This window comes from Anser cygnoides, chromosome 14 (assembly GCF_040182565.1).
Source record: "Anser cygnoides isolate HZ-2024a breed goose chromosome 14, Taihu_goose_T2T_genome, whole genome shotgun sequence".
Lineage (NCBI taxonomy): Eukaryota > Metazoa > Chordata > Aves > Anseriformes > Anatidae > Anser > Anser cygnoides.
In genome coordinates, this window is record NC_089886.1 from 1,329,468 (window position 1) to 1,350,520 (window position 21,053).

Sequence of the window (21,053 nt, forward strand, 5' to 3'; positions counted from 1 at the left end):
AAAAGCACCCCATCGAGCCCTGTCACTGCCTGGAGCCCGTTTTTAAGGAATTTCTTCATCTATTTCCTGGGGATGGAGAAAGCTGCTGCCGTACAACAGCTGGTTTCAATTCCTCACCAATTTCTCCATGGCAAGAGGAACTGCCTGGAGCACAACCTCATCACCCAGCCGTAATTCTCACCCACACTTGGGTGGCTCGAGAGATTTCCGAAACAGCCATAGGACCCACTTGATCAGAGCAGCTATGACCTGTAGGAAGCCTCACTCACCACCCCGTGCTGCTGCGCACTGGGAGCAGTGAGGAGACCAGGCCAAACGCTGTCGCGCTCCGTTTATCCTAACGCCGAGTCACAGCAGCAGCTCTGCGCGCTGGGAGCTGCCGTCCTGTGCGCCCGCACTTCAGCCATAAACCCGTCCGTGGGAGCTCCGACTGACGAACTTTATTTATTTGCTGGGTTTTCTCCTCAATTTGATGGCAGACGGTGAAGGTTGGAGAAAGGCAGCTTACCCTGCCACAGCCAACCTGCCTCTCACAGCTCCCGGTGGGACGCACACCTCCCCAGTTCCCCCGTCTCGGTGAGGACCAAGAGCTTTGCCCAAGCCCCCGGCCCGTGCTGCAGCTCACCCCGGAGCGCCTCAGCTCGGCCCAGCGCCGTGCTGACCTCCTGCAAAACGCCTCGTGCCAAGGGCAGTGTCGCTTACATCAGCCGCTGCTCGCTGAAACTTGATCTTTTTGCCATTTAAACTGTATGTGAATCACTAACGCTGCCCACATTCATTTCTAAATATAAGGGAAACCTGAAGTTGCAAGCAAAATTTGGCTTCGCAGTTCACGTGGGCTTGATGCAAACACGAACGTTTACGCAGAGCCGTGCTGCTGCCTTCAACTCCTCGAGGGACAGGAGAGAACAAAAGCGGGCTTGACAGCTGAGGCGTTTCAGTGTGACACTTGCTTTACAGACCACCTGAGGGCTAGCACCGTGTGAAGGTGATTTAATTGCCGGTGGTTCAGAGAAAGACAGGGAGACCTGGGTTTGCAAAGAGTCCCAGCGACCGATAGCGGGGGATATCCCCAAAAGGGGTCGCACTTCGGACACCCACCGGCCACGTTACCGGCAGCCCGCCGGCACGCACCCGCCTCTCGTCAGCCCTCCAGCACCGCCAGCTAATGAAGACATGCCGGGACAAAGAGAAACCGCTGCCTATATATCACCGCGTTATGAGACACGAGGTCGACAGCTGAGTGGCTTCAGTCGCTGAGCAGATAATGGATGCTGGATGGGGTCCAAAATTCTGAATCCCTCCCGGCCCCGGAGAGCTCTTAAAACAAGCAAGTTTTGCCATCTGCCACAGCCCCAGCGCCTCCAAGCAGAACTGACAGAGCCGCGAGGCTGCGACCGATGGGGTGAATTACGCCCGTGTGAGAAGAAAACAGGTTCAGTCGCTCTGCCGGCCCTCGAGATGTTACACACCGGCACGAAAGCCACGAGCAGAGGAGCTGGCAGGTCGGACCTGCCCACGTCGCGGGCACCCGGCCCCCAGCCTATTTTTATCAGTGGGCAGCAATGCTCTTTGAGTGATGCTCTAATGCAATAGCGCCAAATGTGTGTGCCGTGGCTTATCTGCTGTACTTGCGCGGCTAGCAGGACATATTCACATGCTCCAGAGCCTACGCCAAACTTCTACTAATAGAAGAAAAAGAGGCAGTCACTGGCTCTTGTGACTGCAGCTAACTTTCCAAATGCCAGAGCGTAACTGATGCAGACATGTCCCCTTGCGTCAGGCAGGAGCCAGGGACTGTGATTTAGAGCATTACCCTTCTGTTTCCTAATAGTCTCGCTGGATTATCAATTTTGGATAGGTTAGTGCTGACAACTGCTACAGCCACCAGGGGCTTTGCTCAGTGAGCACTAATGATGGGAAAAGAAAAAGGAGTTGGAAGAGGAGAAGGAAAGATACTGAAAGTGAAACACAACGGATTAAAACTTTTTGCGGGGAGAAACACACCAAGAGAGGAGCACCGGCATTTTGTGAAAGCAAGAAACAGAACTTATATTGCAAAGGAACAACACTAAGCAAATGAAAAGAGGAAGAAGACCACAAATGTCACTCATTTGTCCCAACAAGCAACAAACGCATTCCTAAGGCTGTTAACAAATTATCAGGCGTTTATTTCCTCATTACTGCACCTATTTCATACATGGTTCTGCCAAGCCTAAGAAGCAGGAGGCAGGACTGGAGAAGCGCAGCTGCTGCTGCTCCAGCTCAAGTGGGTATTTGCTCAGATGTGCCTCATCCATGTCTAAATGGACAAAGTCCCCCGGGGCTGCAGCTGGGGGATGCAAATGCCCCCCTGCTAGTTCTGAGGACGAAACCAGCTGCTCAGTCACAGAGAGCCACAACTTTAGCACCAGCACTGGTCGCAGACAAGGGCGTAAGGAGCAGGGGTGGTTCTCCCGGACAGGCCAAGGCCTGGAAAGGTGGCGAAAAGACCAGAGCCAGGAGAGGGAACGACTCGCATTTCTTTTGAAGTATACCCACCAGGCTATAGTTAACACTGACGCTGGGCTGGGAGTCAGGCTACAAATTCTACAAAGCAGACCCACAAGCACAACCCAACGAAGAGCTCTGCAGGGTCCCGGGGTGATGGAAACCAGCCACCACTGACAAGGACACGCCAGGAACCGTCAGCCAAAGCAGCCCCAGACCTACCCTGCACCAGGAACGACCGGCAGCTTGCTGACAGCCACAAACCTGTTTGCTCCTACACATTTTGTGCTCAGCAGAGGCCTGGGGGTATGCTGGGTCAGAGCACAAAGGCACCTGCATCAGGCACTGCGGCCTCCTGTGCCATCGTATCAGCTCAGGGGCAGGGAGAGGTTTCTGAGAATGGCTGCACACCGGGGCCAACACGAAGCTCTGCCACAGCGTGACCTGACACCTTCCCTCCTCCCGAGCACCCAGAACCGCAGGACCCAATGCCTCAGGCATGAGGGGAACGCATGCTTGAAACGTCTGTGCAAGACCGTGTTAGAACAGGCATGGAAGGTCCAAGGGGAAAGTAAGAAGAGCCACAGGCAGCATGCAAAACAGAAGAGAAATTAATTTAAAAATATTCCGGGAACAACGTGGCAGGTATGAGATTGAAAACCAAAGCTTTCAGTTATTTCTTTGAAGATTTGAGTTGCATTAGGGAAGGCTGCCAAAATTTGTAGTGCATGTGAGCGGGACACCAGTGACTGCACCAGAAGACCTTTCAGAGCAATGTCCTACACGAGTCCTACCTTTGTAACCTGCCAGTGGTGCCCCTGGGACCTCCCGGCCTCTAACAGCATGTGGTCCTAAGAGCACAGTCACCACGATTAGGTACCCAGACAAGAGCCTCCGTTCTTGGTTTGCAAGACTTCAAAGCAGCACAGTCTGCTCGCCTTTAACAAAATATGAGACACTTACCCATTAATATGCTCAACAGCTTTTGAACTCTGGAGTTTACTCCAACGATTCGGTAGAGCCCTTGCTCATTGATCCCTGGAAAAAATAAAGAGTTTATTAGGAGAATGTCAAAAGAGCTACTAACATTTCTTTCATTTCTTCGGCTTCCCTAATAGCAACAATAATTAAACCCTCTCATCAACTACGTACAAAATTACAGAAGAGGGTAAAAATGGGTTTTGATGTTAGGGCTTTCATGTATTGATTAAAAGTAATGCCCCCAGTTAGCTCGGGAATCAAAGACCCGAGGCCACCTTGCCACCACCCCACTAACAGTGAGGGAGCACGGGTGTACCACGAAGGATCTGCACTCAACATATAACAGAGAGGCAGTTTGGAAAAAAATCTTACTGTGCCAATTCTTCAGGCTGAGGTTTAAGACTTTTACATGTTCTTCACACGTGGCCTGGAAAAAGACCTTGAGCCAAACTACTTGCTACAGCATCCAAAGGACTTGCTGATGGATGCCCTCTTTCCCCCGAAGCACCTCAGATGGGGGATGCCTAACCTCCCAGGCTGAGGCTCTCTAAATTTTCCTTGATAACTGCAGTCGCTTTGTTTGGACTCATCTACCCATTTGTTTCCTTTTGTGGGTGGGGGGTTGTTTTTTAATTTATTTGCTCTCAAATGGCTTTTAAAACTTGGCCTGAATGTTACAGAAAGTTGCGGCTAGCGTGAAAATCTCCGGGGATTCCCCTTCCTGCAGGATCCCGGCGACCCCCAGTTGCTCCCTTACTCCAGGCAGCAGCTTTTGCACGGCAAGCGTTGTAGGGGAAAGCGCCAAGGTTAAATGGCCCATAACATGTTACATTGCCTAGGGGCAGCATGAAGACCCCAGAGAAAGAACGCCGACAGAAGTACTGCCGCTTTGGGACCCTCCTGAGCCGAAAGGTTCCTGCGATGCCTCCTTCTCACCTATTTGTGCAAGCGCAGGCATCGGCTCTCAGAAATGATGGAGAACAAGACCCAGGCTGCACCCCGAGGGGGCTCGGGTGCTGCAAGATAGCCGTCTGTGTGCACCCAGCCTTCGTGAGGGGAAGGACTGAAACGTATCCCTGCTTTCTGCCCCACAGGGGAGGACAGGCTTTGTGCCGGCACCGCACGAGGGCACGCTCCGGGGACGTCTGCGGTTTCCTCCCCTCCCTCCACACCGCAGGCAGCACAGCGCTCCCTGACTCAGCCCCGTCTCTGGTGTTTGCTTAACCGCTGCCAACCCGAGGCATGTCTCAGCAAAGGGACTTGGGGGAGCCTATTAAGTGGTTATCAGATGTGGGATGCGGAGGGTTAATGAATCATTGCTGTTCGTGAAGAGCAGGTAAGCAATCGCTATGCTACAAGCAGATGCAAGGCCTTCCCCCAAAACAAGACCATCTGGTGAACGGCCCTACCTCTTGTTTCAACAGCATGTATGCATTTCTTGATAATGCTGAAGCCGATATTATCCAACTGGGCGGCTGAAAGGGAAGAGGAGAGAGAAGTGATAAACACCTAGCCGAGGGACGGAGTCACACCGAGCGTGCCGTTCATCCCGCTGTCATCGCTGCCACACAAAGCACGGCTCTATCACCGCTCAAATGGGGGGGGAAGGAGAGGGAGATAAGGTAGGTGTTCAGAGAGGAGAGGCACGAGTACAGCAGTTGCACCAGGTGTAATGCAGCAACCGCACGGCGCTCATCCGTCATCAGCCTCCGCACTGCTCTGAACCCGCACCTCCCACGTCCTGCTGAGCAGCAGTGCCCCTGGCTAGGCTGGAGATTTATGTCTACAGCTGGTCAAAATATTAATTTAGGATCAAGGTGAGGTATCCTGAGGAGACCTTTGTCTGGAAACACTAGGTTGCTTGGAAAAAAAAAAAGCAGAATCATAATTTTGACATGACAAATCCTTGAAAGCAGCACACAAATCAGCCTGCTTCATCTCAGAGCCAGGTAATTCCTACAAATCCCCCGAACTGTCCACCCAGCTAACCGAACCGCCGACCTGCTGGAGAGGTGGCTTCACCTCGAGGCCACCGCACGCCGGGACGGCCTGCGGGTTTGGGTTATGGGATGGAGCTCCCACGTGCTGCCTGGAGGAGCAGGGCACAGGCACTGCGCTGGCTTGCATTTCTTGCTGTGGCTTTTGAGGCGTTTTTCTGCAGATGAGAGTTTTTTCAAGGACAAACCATATGACAGGCTGGAGCACTGAAAAGTGCCAGTAAAAGGAAGAGATAGCTAAAAAGAACTGGGAAAGAGAGGTGAAAGAGAGGAGGAGGTAGATACGAGCAGCAATAGCTTTCTGTGAAGGTAAATGGAGTACAGAAGTCAAAAGAATGGCAAAAGCGTGGAGGTAGAAACAGAGAGAACAGATGGCGTGTGGAAGAGCAATAGGTGCTGGGTGATGGGAACAGATTTTGCTCTGTCCAAAACCAGATTTTGCTCCTCTGTGCCCAGCAGGAGGGACCCTGTCCCTGGGGAGCAGAGCAGCAGCCCTGGGACGGCCGGTCCCTGCACCCCGAGGTGCCTGCACCCCGCTGCAGGCAGCCGCTCCTGCCTGCCCCGTGATGCAATGGCACGAAGGTAACGCACCACGTCCCACGGACCTCCCTCCTGGGCAGGTGGGCGCCGCTCAAGAACTGCCCCTTCTTTTATTAGCACAAGTGAAACATTTATTTAGGACAAATTAGGACGTCTGGAAGGCACCTTACCCTGCCTGCGAGCCAGATCCAAAAGATCCGTGTTAATGCAATGTAAAACCCAATTAACTCATGCCATTGCAGGTTTTCCTGTTTAATTTTCAGGGGTTACTAATACATGGATACAAATACTTGCTGGAAGGAGATTTTGTCCTCGTCAGCTCTCTACTGCTGTGTGGGAAACACCACCCACAGGCAGTAATTTGTCAAGAAAAATTACTTCCCCCTAGACAATGGTCTGGGCAACCTTGCGCAGGGCAGAAGTCCCTCGGAGGGTTGGGGAACCCACCGGGGACCCACTCCCCGTGAACCGGACACGAGGGGATGTCGCGTTGGTAGAGATGTGGCACCGCAGCTTGTCTGGAGCCCAACAGCAACGGAGGAGATCCCGGGGCTGGCAGTGTCCTCACGGCAGGGCACAAGTGATTTTATTCCTGTCATTCTCCCCGCTCACATCATTTACTGGAGCACGGATTCACTGCTGGTTCACAAGAAGCTGCCAGTTCGCTGGCTGCCTGTGGCTTGCATGGTGCCATCCCTTACTAATCACTCGCTTCGTGTTCTCTGCCGGCATTGTTACTGGCCTGATGAATGGCACAAAAACCTGAGACAGTAAAACAGCTCTATTGTATTTTTCTGGGCAAGAACACCGGAGCGCCGAGCCAACATAAGCGCGCAGGCCGGAGGATGCCTGTGCCGCAGGATGTGCAAACATCCCGGAGCTGCGGGGTGCTTCGCTGGGCACCCGGAGGGCTCCCCAGCACAGCTCCCAGCTGCGCTGCGAGCACAGACACAACAAGAAGTCAACACACCGCCGAACGGCAACACAACGCTACAGCACCCTAGATTACTGAAATCCACAACCGTGGGGGTACTTGCGGAGCCAGCAACTGTGGGGTGGAAACTGTACAGGCAGAGAGAGTTCAGCAGGGCTTAAGTTGTCTTAGTCCTGACCCTAACCCTGGTCTTTTGCTGTCCCTGCGCGGTGCTATCCAGCCAATACAGCTCGCCATTTCAGGCTCTCTACCACACACTTCAAGTGCCAGCCATCCCTGTGGACCAGCAGGTTTCACTCGGTCCCCAGCACGCTTGGATTTGAGCACAAGACCCTTACAAGCACCAGGCCTCCTCCCCGTGTGCCCCTCGCAGAGCCCGGCACGCGGGGGCTGAGCAGGAGGTTAGCCCGCACCTCCCGGTGGTGCTCGGTAGTAGCAGCGCTAAGAAGCAGGAGCAGCCCCTCCGGATGGAAATGACTGAGCATAATCCTCCCAAGTAGATGAATAAGCTCTTCAACTCGTTGCTGAGCTCTGGATCAGGAAAGGTCAGGGATTTATTTGCAGTAGTTATATCCAGAAATAATATCTGATTAAATATCCAAAGTGCCTTTATTCATCCTTAAATTTAACTTTTAATGAGCATCATAAAAGCTTGATTTCCCCTCTCACAGAAGCAGCTTCTCTTTATCTCATTCATTTACCCAATGATTCAGTACTGCACCAGCACAGATCAAAGGCAGATTTGTATCTGCTGCGCTCCCGATCCTCACGCTCGCTCCGCTCACCCCGGCAGCAAAACGACGGGCAGCCCCGAGCTTCCATTCGGCACCACCACTAGAGCAAAGCAGATGCAGGCAGGTGTGGACAGCAGGGACAGGACCCCCCAGCCCACGCTCAGATTTAAACCCTTGTGGAGCTGCCTCCTGCCATCAGCTGCGGCCAGGGAACAAAAGAGGGAAGGCAGCAGCAAAGAGCAAACTCTCAGATCTGCCACAGAGAAGCGCGGCCAACCTCCGCTCTGCACAACAGGCAGCCCTAATTCCCCTCCTATATATTTAAAAGTGCCTCTCAGTCATCGGAGGCAGTGGATTCACAGTGCCTGTTCTCAGCAGAGGCAGTATGTCGCTCTGTTCATGCACCCAAACACGCTGTAGGGGCAAAGCCTACCGCCCTCCCTCCTGCGGTTTTTCTGTCCCTGCAGGCTCCCCTTCCCCAGGGGACAGACGCCAAAGCCAGCTTCCAGCCCGAGGTGCACACCACGGGCTGCTCACACAAGACCAGCACTCCAGCGCACAGCTGAGAGGCGGCATTCACACTGCAACCCTGCAGAAATCTTTTACGTTAGCAAAGGCGATGCAGGTTGTGCTACAGCTGTTGCACGCACACACACACACGTACTGAACTGACCTTCATGTGGCATCACATTTCTAGTGCTACTGAGCTGGTCTCATCCTGTTCTATTTTTGCCTACAAGATTATTTCTATTTAATCCATTAATTCTTCCACTTTACGCTGATATGGCATATCAGAGCATCGGTAAGGGGGCAAGAAGACGGTCAGCTCTGTTTAGCCTCAGGCAATCTTGCTGACTCCAGATGTGTACGCGTCGGTCACGGCAATGCAAGGTCAGCACGGGCTCTTCTGCACACCCCACCACATGTCCATGCCGTATAACAAAGTGCCGTGATGATGATGATGATGACCATGAGCTCTTTCAAAGACTACTGTGGTATTAAGGAGCCACGGAGAGAGAGAAAAGTTTTCAGCCTTAGCTCAGGTCTCAAGCTAGCAGAGAGCTGCCAGAGCTGCCAAGCTGCGGGGAGGACCGCAGCGTGCCGCCAGGGCGCTCACAGGACTCGAGGCCTGCAAAGAGCTTGTGCAAATAAAGACAGCCTTTGATGGGGTCCTGAGCTAGATGGGCAACCAAGTGGATATGAAACAAGGAGGGGAAAATGGTGGGGAGCAGAAAGGAAAGGAGTTTTTTTGTGCTTTGCCATGCAATATGCACAAACAGCCTAGAGGATTTGTTTCCACAGAGCAGAGCAAGCCCTCTTGGTTTGCGAACCAGTGCATCTAAATTCATCCAGCCCTAGCGGTTCGCTGATACCTGCTCCCCCCCAGCACTCTGCACTGCTTCCTCCCAGCTCCCAAAGAAGATTAAGATAAATCACCCGGCAGGCTGATGGCCATCTGGCCACACAGCAGGATGTAAAATCCAAAAGCTCTGTAAAATTAGACAGTGGCCAAAAAGCAGACCTCGCTATAGTGCTCTGAATCTCTTTCAGACTGCCGTAAGTACGAGCAGGAAGCAGAGTTATATAGGTTTTCAGGGTCAGGAATTGCATCCGGACTCCATTCAATCATTACACTCATTTCAAGTCCTTATAGGAAGCTCCTGTATCAAGGGCTCCGTGGCACGAAGCCAGCCTCCAAATCAATTTGAAGTGTAGCTCGTGAGGCAAGCGGCTCGCTACAGACATGGTTTTAATGAGTGCTAAAGCAGAGTCAGATGTCTGAACATACCAGCAGCGGCCCAGCGAGAGGCGTATGTGAAAATAATTGCCACCAGACCGCGTAGGAGCAGGGCTACGTAAGCAGCCTTCGTTTTGGGGTCCCAGCACACCCCGCAACGCAGGGCTGGTGGGTAGGGTCTCCCCAGCACAAAACTGGGATTGCTCTCACTTAAAGGTGAAAATCAACACGGAAAAGACACCGAAACACGAGCAACTTCGCCACAGCCTCCTCAGCTGATTAAATCTCATCTTCGTACTCATCTGGTGAAGAGGAGCGGGGAGAAACTTGGCACTTGGGCCTCTGTCAAAGTCTCGCTGCCCTTTGCCAAAGGCTGATCTGCTCCGGAGCGCGGCACAGCACAGCACTCCCCCCCAGCACTGCACACAGACAGCTCCCCAGAGCCGCACGGGAAGCCCAGCGCCGGGACCTGGCACAGGAGGCACGGGGAGAGGCTGCCCCAGCCCGGGACAAACGGGCTTTCTCCTCAGAGCCGCCAGCCTGCAGCACGCCCAGCCGCCAGGGCCGGCAATGCAACGCGGCCGCGCCAGCCGAAGGAAGCACCGCAGGGCTGCACGGCTGGGCACAGGGCACGGGGCCCTCCTGCTGATGGCAGTGCCACCAGCTCAGCACCCCGCAGGGTGCCAGTGCCCCTCCAGCACGAGCGCCCGTCCCAGACTGACCCAGGAAAACAACCTCCATGCCCGCAGCAGGCAGCCCTTACCTAAGGGAACCCTAAGCAGGCATTTAGGAGCCCCTACACGGGATCTGCTGCAAGCCTGGCAGCTGAAAACTAGGATTAGACAACACAATGACCCTGGGAAAGCCACGCACGCATCCGACTCGAGCTGTTCCCATTTATCCAAGAGCTGCCGGCACCCTGCAGGATGACTCCAGCCTAAGTCACCAGCCCCACGAGGATCGCTGGCTGACAGCACGTAAGACGGAAAGGTCACAGTTTGACAAGCACTTCTTTCAGAAGCAGTAATTGCTTCAGTGATCCTTCCTCCCCGCCCCCAACCCAAATGTTTTCCCTGCTTTTGCATCACCCCTCAATGAAGTTTAGAAAATGGTTATTTTGAACAGCTTCTGAGCCAAACCGACACACGCTGTCCTGGCACAGCCAGGGGCCGAGCACAGGGAACACACAGAGCGGTGGCAATTAATGGCCAGAGCAGGACAGAGCTGAGTAAGTCCCGTTCTCTATCCCTAAAAAACTTATTTTGGTCCTCTGCAAAATGGAGAAAACACTGAGCTGTTCCAGGCAGGCTTCATGTTTGGCAAGGGCACTGTCTGTGCTGCCCTTCCCAGGCTGAGCCCGGTGTGTACCTGCGAGGTTCACTTGGGTCCCCACCACCACGAGGACAACGTGGGAGACCGACGTGGAGGGGAGAACCACATCGCAGAGAGCAGAAATGAGGAAGAGCCTGCTTCATGCCAGGGCTGAAAATGGACACAAGGAAAATTACCTGCAAATTATACCTATTATTGTGAGAAAAATGCTTCTACTCAAGATGAAAATGCCCTGTCTGAGGCAGCACAAAAATGGGCTGATTACTGGCCATCAGCGCGGGCCGGGCTCCTGCCTGACCGATGACTTGGGGAAGGAGGGGAGGATCAGCTCCGAGCCTCGCAGGTACGGCAGTTCAGGGAAATGGCCCAGCTACGGGTTTTGAACCAAAGGGCATGAGAGCTGGGACTCGGTGCCACTGCTCCTCTAAGAGAAACAAATGCTTTCTTGACTCAACTCTTTGCCTGAACTACGGTAAAAACAGCCTATTTTTCCAAGGGATTGTTGGTGACGATGCTGACTCGGTGGGACCTCTGTAGTCCTTACACTGTGTTCCAGTTCCCCCTTGGAAAAAGCAAGTGTGTTCTCCAGGTTCTGGCCCAGCACGGCAAGTTGGTCACTGCAAGCTGCCACCTGCACCGTTTGCTCCAACGCACGAAAGGAACCAGCCCCGAGGGATGCTGGCACCTGGGGAACGAGGGAACCGCCCGACCCCGCTCTCCGTGACCGTGGGCCCGGCCGCCCCAGCTCTGAGCCCGTCCCCAGCTGGGTGGCTCTCTCCCGGGGCCACCCTGCAGTCCCCACGCTCACCCCCATCACCCCGTCCCGGTGGCGCTGCCGCCAGCAGCCCAGCCTCCCCGCCGGGGCTGCGAACTGCACGGCACAGACATTTCTCAGGGGCCCTGCTTAGAAAGGGATACTTACTGCCTTCGCTTTGGTTGTCCTTGTTCGAGTTGTAGACCTGGAAAACACAAGAAGAAAGCCTTATGAAGACCTGGCTCCGGCTGGGACGGGACCGCGGACCCACCTCGTGTCACCCGCTGGCGGCAGCTTTTGGAGCACCTGCCCCGGCCCCACCGGCGAGGTCCCAGGGCCCGCAGAGACTTCGCCAGCAGGTGCCCCAGCCCTGGGGCTGTGCTGAAACAACACCCAGAGCACTTCCCAAAAAGGGGGAATGCAAATGGGACAGAATAGGTGGGAATGGAAACTAAATGGGCTTTAAAAGCAAACAGAGAGGGGCATTCCCCTCTTCCTTGCTCTTCTCAAACAAGTAAAGGTTATAAAACTTGGAGCAAAGCAGGCAGCTCCCTTCGTGTCGTGAGCACTGCAGTAACATCTGGCAGGCGCTCCTCAGGCCAGGAGCAGCCTTCCCCACTCGCATGCACTTACAATGAATAAATGAGTCAGGCAAAGAGTAAGAGAGGAGAAGGAAAGTGAGTTCAGGGAGGACGTGAAATGCAGCAGGATGAGCCACCCTCAGAGGCGATGCTGTGACTTCATCCCGAGACTCCTGTCTCCAAATACCAGTGCTCTTCCTCCTGCCCTGACCCCTGTTACAGCTTGGCTACTTTAGATTAAAGCAGAGCTTCAGTGGGTTACAAGAAAAAGGGGGAAATGACAGCAGAAGGTTTTAATCACAGTCTAAGCATGATTTAAAAACCTAGCACAACGAAAAGCTGTAAGGAGATCAGCCTTCAGACCCAAACAGGCTGTATTTCTCTAACCCAATAGATGAAGATGTTAAAACAAAAAAAAAAGTCCTTCATCAACCCAGAGCTGAAAGAAACACACACGGCACTCGGTCAGCATCACAAGCTGGAGCTGAGTGTGGCAGCATCCATCAGAACAGGAAAAAAGCCTGTGTGGGCTGTTAAACAAAGCCGCGGGCGTGCACACCCTTCCTCTCCCAGGGAACAAAGCTGGGAGCCCCCTTCCACAGGGACCGAAGCTCAGGGAACTGATTTAATCACATGCTGCAGCCAGAAATAGCAAGCGGGGAAGGAAAGTTTCCACGGGCGGCGATGTTGATAGCAACACGCCAGGCAGCAGCGACCACACATCGCCCCCGAGGGCAGCGGCAGGAGGAGAGGCCCCTCCTCTGCCATCAGGCGGCTCCCGGCCCTTCGCACCGCGGGCACGAAGGAGCGCCGAGGCCGGGGGATGCACGAGCTGCCCCGGGTGCTTCCAGCGGGGCTGCCACGGCCGGGATGCGCCCCACACCTCCGGCAGAAGCAGAGGCCGGGAGGGGGAGAGGATCCTGCCCTCGGGAACGGTGCCAGCCGTGGCCGGACGGGCGCTGCTGAGCTGCGGGTGCCCCAGCAGCGGCTCCAACCCAACGGCCCCTCACCCCCCCCCCCAAAAAGCGACCCCCGAAAGGCTGTGCGCCACACGGCGCTTCCGCGCTCTCACTGTGAAGTCACTTAACCCAGACGCCTTCCTCGGAGCTCGACAAAACCCCACGGTGTTCCTGCGCTCCCCTGCCTCTCGCAGCCAGCACCACGAGGCTGCAGCTCCACGCCTGCGGTGCCAAGGCGGGCCCGGAGCAGCTCCCGCTCCAGCTGCACGTGCCAGTCAGGACGGCGAGCCGAATGAGGAAACTCCGTCAGCGGTAAAGACATCCTTCTGTTCAGATATCTCCCGCAGGTTTATTTTTAACCCTCGATGCCACGCGCCAGCCGGGGGGCAGCAGGCACTTGCAGGCTCCGTGACCCAGGGAGCGCCCCCCTGCAGCCACAAATCCTACAGATCGGCTCGAAACCAGGGTACGGGCACAGACTGACCCCACCGTGCTAGATCCCCCCCTCCTGCGGGGTTTCCCAAGGAGCACCTTCCCTCTCCTGCTCCCAGGGGCCCAGCTACGTAGCGGAGGACAAAGTGAAGATTTTGTTTGCAGGAGAAAAGCCCATCGTCCCACATCTGGAAACTGGGGGATGAACCAGCAGCAAACGCAGCCAGTCAGCAAGTGAGCTTTCCTCCAGGAGCAGCGTTTGTATCAAGAAAATAAAAATAAGCGAAAAGAGGGAAGGAAATACGCAGCAGGCTCCTCCGCCAGCAGCGCAGCCTCGCAGCCCTGGCCACGACGCCAGCTTTCTCTAATAACGCTTCTCTCCAGCTCCGCTTCCACCCCCGAGGAGCTGCTGAAGGAGCAGGCAGAGCTCCGCTAACTCCAGCTCACCAGAGGCTCGCAGAGCGCACGGCCCTCCCTGGGGACCCCGCTGGGGCTCGGAGCCCGGCCCCGTGCCCAGGCTGACCGCAGCAGCCCACACCCGCAGCTGCGTGCAGCAAAGGGCGGCCGGGACCCCACAGCTTCGTCTGCCAGCTGCGGCAGGTCACTGTCCCCGAGGCCCCGGCTGTCAGCGTCCTGCTCTGCCCGGGGCTGCGGCCCCGGCCCAGCCACCTGCCCTCGCTGAGCGTGCACCAGCTCCTGTGCTTGGGACAGCAAGCGTTTTCCGTTTTTCTGGGTCCACGCAGGTTTCAGCCCCTTGCTCTGGCACCTGACGCGCTTCCCAGCACGGCTTCGTCGTCCGCTGTCCTTCTCCCGACGGCTTCCTCTGCTGCCCAGGCCTCAAGCACGGTCACGCAGCTCCGAGTTACGGCACGCAGCCCATCAGCCGCAGAAGAAAATGTGTCTGCCTGCATATTCGTTCTTCCAATTTGGTTAAATGAAACCATAGAGACGTTATTAATCATCAGAGACTGTTCTTTAAAAAAAAGAGAGAGGACAGACAAGGAAACGCAGTATGCTTATGCCATTAACTGCAAAGTATGCACACGGCATAAAGGAAATTTCACACAGAGGTCAGCTGTGCAACCATAAAACAAGAAGGTACCGTCGTCCTACACCCATCTTGCTAAGGACAAACCTTTTAGCCGCCGCCAGTGCGGTAATGCACTGACACCACGCTACAGCATCAAAGTTGTAACCGAGCCCCAATTCTGTAACGTCCTTTCCTTTTCCTAGACAATCATTAGATTTTATAAAAAGAACTTTTGCTATACCAAAAAGCATTTGCTCGGAGGTGAAGGGCCGATGCGCCGCGTATCGCGTGTGGCAATACTTAGTTATAAAACTCACAGAACTGGGGCTAGTGACTAACTTGGAGACAAATCCCTACCCTGCGGCGCTTCGCTCGCTTTAAAAGTCATTCTCTTGCTAATTATTCCCATTTGATCATATCATCAGAGCCAAACTATCTTTACCAGGAAGTTTCAGAGGTGATGTTAATAGAAAAAATATTTATTAACCTAATACAGAATTTGCTTGAAGCCTTGAATTTAGTCTTCTAAATTCATACTGTAGATGGTCAAATATCTCGAACAAAATCGGATTGTGTCTTTCTTAGTGGAAGCTACTGCTTGCTTAATTTCGGCAGAGTCATGGCTATTTGGAGGCTTAAACAAGGCCTCCCTAAGCCACCTTTCCGATGTAATTTTGAAAAATTCTGAGACTGACCTGTAAGTAAAGCAGAGGCTTTTAGGTTCTATGAACCTAATTCTCCAGTTTTTACAACCTGATCCTAAAAAAAGGCACACGTGAGCATGCAAAGAGCCAACAGCTAACAACTGACTGCCTGGAGGTTGTTTAGGGTGAAACGACATTGTGGGTAAAGAAAAGGAAAAAAAGAAGTAAATGGGGTTTGGAAGGGGAACTAAGAACAGGAGATGTTAAGTAATTTTATGTTTATTTCCTCATTTCAGATTTCACACTGGTTTGGCCATGATGTCTATTAACCTCCGTGATAAATTAACTATGCTTTCATATGGCAATTGCATGTTTGCACACATCCTTTCTATAAAATAACTCCATTCCATACACAAAATGGGTCTTTACTTAAAATTCAAACTGTCCCAACCAAAGCTGTAACACTTAAGAGGCTGCACGGTGTTCGGGCACAGTTCTGCAAATCTGTCAGGTTCAAATACTGGAGCAAGATTCTGCCTAAATGGCTGAAAACCAGGTGAAAGAACTGTCTAGCTTCTCAGAGGCGGGAGGTAGATGAAATTTATAGAAATCCTTAACCAACAGTAATGTCAGCTGTCCTGTTTTGCAGCCACAGACAGAGGGATCTCCACTTGAGAAGGAAACCATCATTTCAGTTACCTAGACCATGTCCTGGCCTGGAAGATGCCTCCTTACACTCCTTTTAGAATCACAGAATATCCCGAGTTGGAAGGGACCCGTAAGGATCATCAACTCCAACTCCTGGACTAGTACTGGCACCTACTCTTCAACCTAGACTTTGTATTTAGACTAAAACTTACTGTCGAAATTGGCCAGTCCTGCCAGATTTCCTTGGTCTCCCTGGAGGAGCGCAGTGTTTGCAAAGCCATGAGCAATAGAAGGAAATGCTGCAATGTTATGCAATTTCCTTGTGATTCATATTCAGAAATCCTCAAAACAACCATGAACGAGTTTTTCAACTTTGAGTTCAGAAGACGAAGAGGCCAAAAATGTATAAATAGAAGTCATTATGTTCCCTCAGAATTGGTAGTCCAGCTGGCTTGCCAGCCACCCAAGGACAGGTTTTGAAGACACGGACAGGAGAACCGCAGACATTTTTGGAATCTTTTAATAAATGATCAGGGGAAATAGTTGGAAAAAAACAGCATACAGGCTGGAGTCCAGCTCGGATTTACTCAGACAAGACCTAGGTCAAAGTACATGGTGTAGACATTAGGACGGCGCAGGGTGGTGCCTGCAGTCCCCCAAGCCACGAAGCAGCCGCTGCACCAGGGGTTGCTCAGCCCCGCAGTGGGAACCTGGTGCTGGAACTCCTGCCCACCCCTTTGTCCACCCGTTCAATGGCCCTGCAATAGAGTGCTCCGACGATCTGCTTGGAAGTCTTTCCTCCTAGCCTCTCACTCGGACGCTAATGAAGCACCTGATCGCTTTCCCACAGGCCAGACCCTAAGGTCTTCATCCTCTTGAGAGCATAATGGAAACTGAAGTGCATCGAGCTCAGCCCTAGAGAATTTATTCCAAATCATTCACAAAGAGCTGTAAGCCTGAGGAGCAGCAACCATTGAGGAAAAGGCTTATGAAAATGCCTGGACAAAAAAGGCTCTGGGATGTTGCACAGTGCTCAGGCGCTCTCAGGAAAAGACCAGAGAAGACCAACTCCAGCGTTCCCTTAAAGCTGTGGTAGCACACAAAGCCCTCCTCTGACGAACTATAGTGGAGACGCTATAGGTTACAAACTGGTTTTACACGGAGATCTTGGGTAACTCAAAATGATTTCAAGAGAGTAAAACCTCTGAGAATTATTTAGCACATATTCAGCTTAGAAGATAAGGCATTACTTTCTTTTTACTGTTTTTGTTGCCAAATACTCCATTATTTCACAGCAACTCAAGAGAAAAAGAAAGCGATAAAATAGCATTTTCAAGCCTAATTTTAGTATAATGAGGATGGCACATTTTCCCTGACTGCGAACAGCATGAGTTATCTACTCACGTCCTCCAACTGCTGTCGGACGCAAGCAGTTTCATGGACTTCTGAGACAGGCCAGTCTGTGGGGCTGTCCATTTCTTCTGGCCAGGCACGTTATTGCTCGCTTTTACGCTCACGTGCCTAGTATTGCATTTCTGTCTCGTCTTCTCCATCTTACTGCTAAGACCAGCCTTCATGAGGACGGGCAGCCTACAGTCCACTCTCCTGTCTCCCACAGCGGGCTCAGGATTGCCCAGAGCTGGGTCAGAGCCCCCAGGCACCCGGGGCTCCCTTCAGGGGACAGTTCGGCCGTGCCTGGGGGGGGGAAGATTCCTCGTACCCGACTCCCGCAATAGCAGGTAATGGGGGAAAAGGAAGGAAGAGAGAGAGAAAAAAGAAGGATCAGCGCAGGCCCACGCCACGCCAGGCAGGATCCTCCGCACCTGACACCCGAGCGAGCTTGGCACGCTGCAGAGGAGCTGCTATGTTGGGACACAGCCCGGCAGCACGATGCCAGCAGAGCACAGAGCAGGAAGGCTCATGTACAAAAAAGCATATTTCCTTGTTAAAAGCAGGACACCTGGCAACCTTGATGAAATCAGCCCTTGTTTCTGGCTCTGCCTTATCAACCCTGTTCTATTTTTGTCCGAGAGCCAGGTTTTCATACTACAAGCAGGATTTTCAGAGCTAGACTACACTGTGTTGTGGCTAGAAATAACCTTCCTTGCTCTCTGCGCCAGAACGATATAGATAGGAGTCAGATCTCTCCCAGCCCACATCACTGCAAACCTCCCTGCAGGGGGAAGGGAGGGAAAAAATACGCCTTGCTTCCAAAGTGGAAGACTTGGCAGGGCAGCAGAAACCTGCTGCGAAATGCTGGTTTATGTCATTCAAACGAGGGCTGTTCACTTGGAAGAGGGTGGCCTAGGGTCCCTGGCAGCTCCTTCCTTCCTTCCTTCCTTCCCTCCCAACCTACTGTTCGACGCTGAACTAACGCGTTGCAGTCAGAGCTACCGCCCCACCGCGCTTCCCTTCGCCCTCCCCCTCCCTTCTCCCAGCACAAATCTCAGCTCAGAGCTCACACCGATGCCTGAGTTTGATTAAAAGCAAAAAAAAAAAAAAAACATCTATCAAAGTGAAGCATCTGGGGGCCCGAATCCTCTATGCGGGTCTTGCTCTTGCGCGTCTCCGCGCTGAACTAGGCGATGGTTCTAATTAAAAACAAGCCCACGTTTTATTACAAGTGCAGGCATTCCCAAGAGCCTCCAAAGCCGAAGCCGACCGGGCTACCCGCCAGCCATCTGGACTGCTTAGCTCAGCTCCGTTATATAACCCGCCGTGTTTGTCACCTCAGGAAAAAATCACCTGGGTCAGCCAAGGAAAAAAAACTACCTGGGTCGCACCGCCAGCCTTCCGTGTCTGCAGGTTAAAAGGAAACGGAGCAGCAGATAGTTTGGAAATTAAACAAACAAAAAACAAAAAAAGAGGGGAGGGGAGGTGGAAGCACCAGGGCACAAAGCACGGCAGCTATACAGTAGCCTCTAGAACAATGTAACTAAAGGTCAACCGGTTTAGAAAAATACATTTTTGGAATAACTGAGGCGCTTAAAGCTTCACAGTGTTTTTAAGCAAGTCCAGCGGGGCAGATATATTCAGATCGCTCAAGTGACTGATTAAAAGTGAAAATTTCTGCTAGCTTAACAGCTTCCCGTAAGTTTTCTAGGATGCTTGAGCAACAACTTGCACATCCTCCTCCGCCAGCTCTCTGTGCCGGAGCCCAGCCAGCTTCTCGCGCTCCCTCCCTCCTGCGAGCACACCCGCCCTCCCTCCTCCCAACGTCTACCGATGGACCAGGAGTCTGAGCACACCCAAACCAGCCTGATTTTAAATGACAGTGTCACCTCTGTTTTTAAAACAACTGTAACACAGACGTGCCTCGCATTCCTGCCCTGTGAAAAGAGGCTCTTCGCTGCCCAGTTGTTCCGAACAACGGCTGGCGGGTTGGGTTGGTGCCACGGCTGTAGCATCTTTGTGGCGAGGCCACTTCTAACCCCGCGCTCACGCCGCCGCTGGTGCAGGAGGCTGGGCTGCCCGTGGGGCCGGGTATGCCTCAGCACTGACCATCACCGTGCTGCGGGGTCTGCCCGGGACAGCAAAGCCAGGACAGCACGGGAGAGGGGCCCGGAGTACGGAAATCAGATGATTGAACTGTTCCCAGTTTTGAAGGGCAGGCTTTCTTCTGAGGCTGCGGCTAGAAGAAGGAGAAAGCCTCGGTCACAGACCACGCCGGGACAGCAGCATGACAGTAGGCCACTATTTAAAGAGGGCAAGGACCTTTAAAAGCAGGCAGTAAAGAAAGTGGTTAATTTTACACCTGACTGCATAATGAATCACCTATTTTAATTTTTAATTTAGTGTAGAAAAAAAAAAATACTCCAATGGTCCATTAAAATTGGCAGAGAAGTTTGTTCTACTAACATGGAGCTATTCTCTGAACTTCTAGATGATTCCTGAATCCTCTGCTCAAACACTCCTAAACGGAGGTGACACAAGAGGAGAGGGAAAAGGAAGGAGAACATTTTCTCTTTAGCATCTCATTCCTACTGAGTGCTCTGTGCCCCCCCGCAGAGGCTGCCAGCAACAGGGCAGATGCAGCCTAAGGGTGGGCAGCTGGGTTCAATCAAAGCCGTGTAACAAAATCACTCGATGCCACCACCCAGCAACCACTTCTGAAGCTCTCCCCCCTGTGCGGGCGCAGGCTCATGAACACGTTCACACACGTCAGCTGATCTGTCCTGCTCACACACACACCGCTTGTCGCCAGCACGCAGCAATTCAAGTTCGATTAGCCACCTTTCCCCGGGGACTCTGCAAACTCAAATTACCTCCCGCCACCGTGCTCACCTCCTGGCCTGAACCAAAAGGAAAGAGAAACACATCGTGCTGCAGCGGACTCTGTGGGTATCCCACACAAAACAAAGGTTTGTACAGGGTCCTGTGACCAGACCTTCGCTCACATCCCAGCCCTCACGTCCCATACCCTCCGTGGGTACCAGCAGTGGCCAAAGCTGCCCCAGCAGAACCAACACCGTCAGCTGCTCCCAAAGGGAGACCAAAACCCAGCTCACGTCAAAGGAGCAGCCATCCCACTCCCCACGTAAAGCCAAACTTTTGTAGCCTATTTTGTGCAGTAAGACCGCAGCGAGAAGTGCCATGGTGAGGCTGGATACGGCAAAGAGTGCATTAACAAAATGATGAGGCATTCGCTCACAGCGATGACAAACAGAAACAGGAGCTGCTGTTCTGCTCCTGGACTTCCCAACAACAGTGCTAGAAGAAGAAGAGGTCACAAACTTTCCAGAAGTGGGTGTGATAGCAGTTTTTGTTTTATAAACAAGTCTTTTATCTTTTTAAGATGATCTAGAATGTTTCTCTCGGTATTTTTCCTCTTTATGACCCAGTCAGCTTTTTAAGGAAAGGACAAAAAACTGACATCTTGAAGCAGCAGTGATTCTGACTCAGAAAGCTATCAAACACTGAAGCAGCATTTGTTGGAACCATACCTAAAAGCCTGAAGTCAAGCCTTAAGACCTCACTGGCTTAAGTGCTTTAGAAACAAAATAAAAGCTTATAATCCTAATGTAAAGTTATTACCCATAGGCTTAAAACAGGTTACAAAACAGGAGAGGGAGAACAAGGGAGCTGTGGTCAAAGTACACGTGATACAAGAACTAACATGGAACGTGATAAATTATCATTGAGCTTGAAAGCTCAGGCTGATTCCCTGAGGATCCTTTTCTGCCACCCTGTCCCCAAAAACAGGACAAAGGACAAGCAGACTTTTTCTTGGCCAAAATCCTTTGTCGTGGGACGCAGAGA

The 21,053-nt window shown here is 52.7% G+C and overlaps 1 protein-coding gene across 11 annotated transcripts in view; it reads right to left on the reverse strand.

Moving 5' to 3' along the window:
- Nucleotides 1-21,053, reverse strand: part of ARHGAP26 (Rho GTPase activating protein 26) — a 143,098-nt gene that overhangs the window by 78,161 nt on the left and 43,884 nt on the right. For 8 of the 11 annotated variants that reach the window (XR_010834922.1, XM_067005447.1, XM_067005452.1 and 5 more), the window contains exons 12-15: nucleotides 11,669-11,705; nucleotides 4,881-4,946; nucleotides 3,454-3,528; nucleotides 3,285-3,341 (exon numbers count right to left, since the gene is read on the reverse strand). Coding sequence is in view for 10 of the 11 variants with exons in the window: in XM_067005447.1 (XP_066861548.1) it covers nucleotides 3,285-3,341; nucleotides 3,454-3,528; nucleotides 4,881-4,946; nucleotides 11,669-11,705 (235 nt within the window). In the remaining variant the exon portion in view is untranslated. The remainder of the gene's footprint in view (nucleotides 1-3,284; nucleotides 3,342-3,453; nucleotides 3,529-4,880; nucleotides 4,947-11,668; nucleotides 11,706-21,053) is intronic. The other 3 variants (XM_067005453.1, XM_067005448.1, XM_067005450.1) reach the window with 1 other exon arrangement.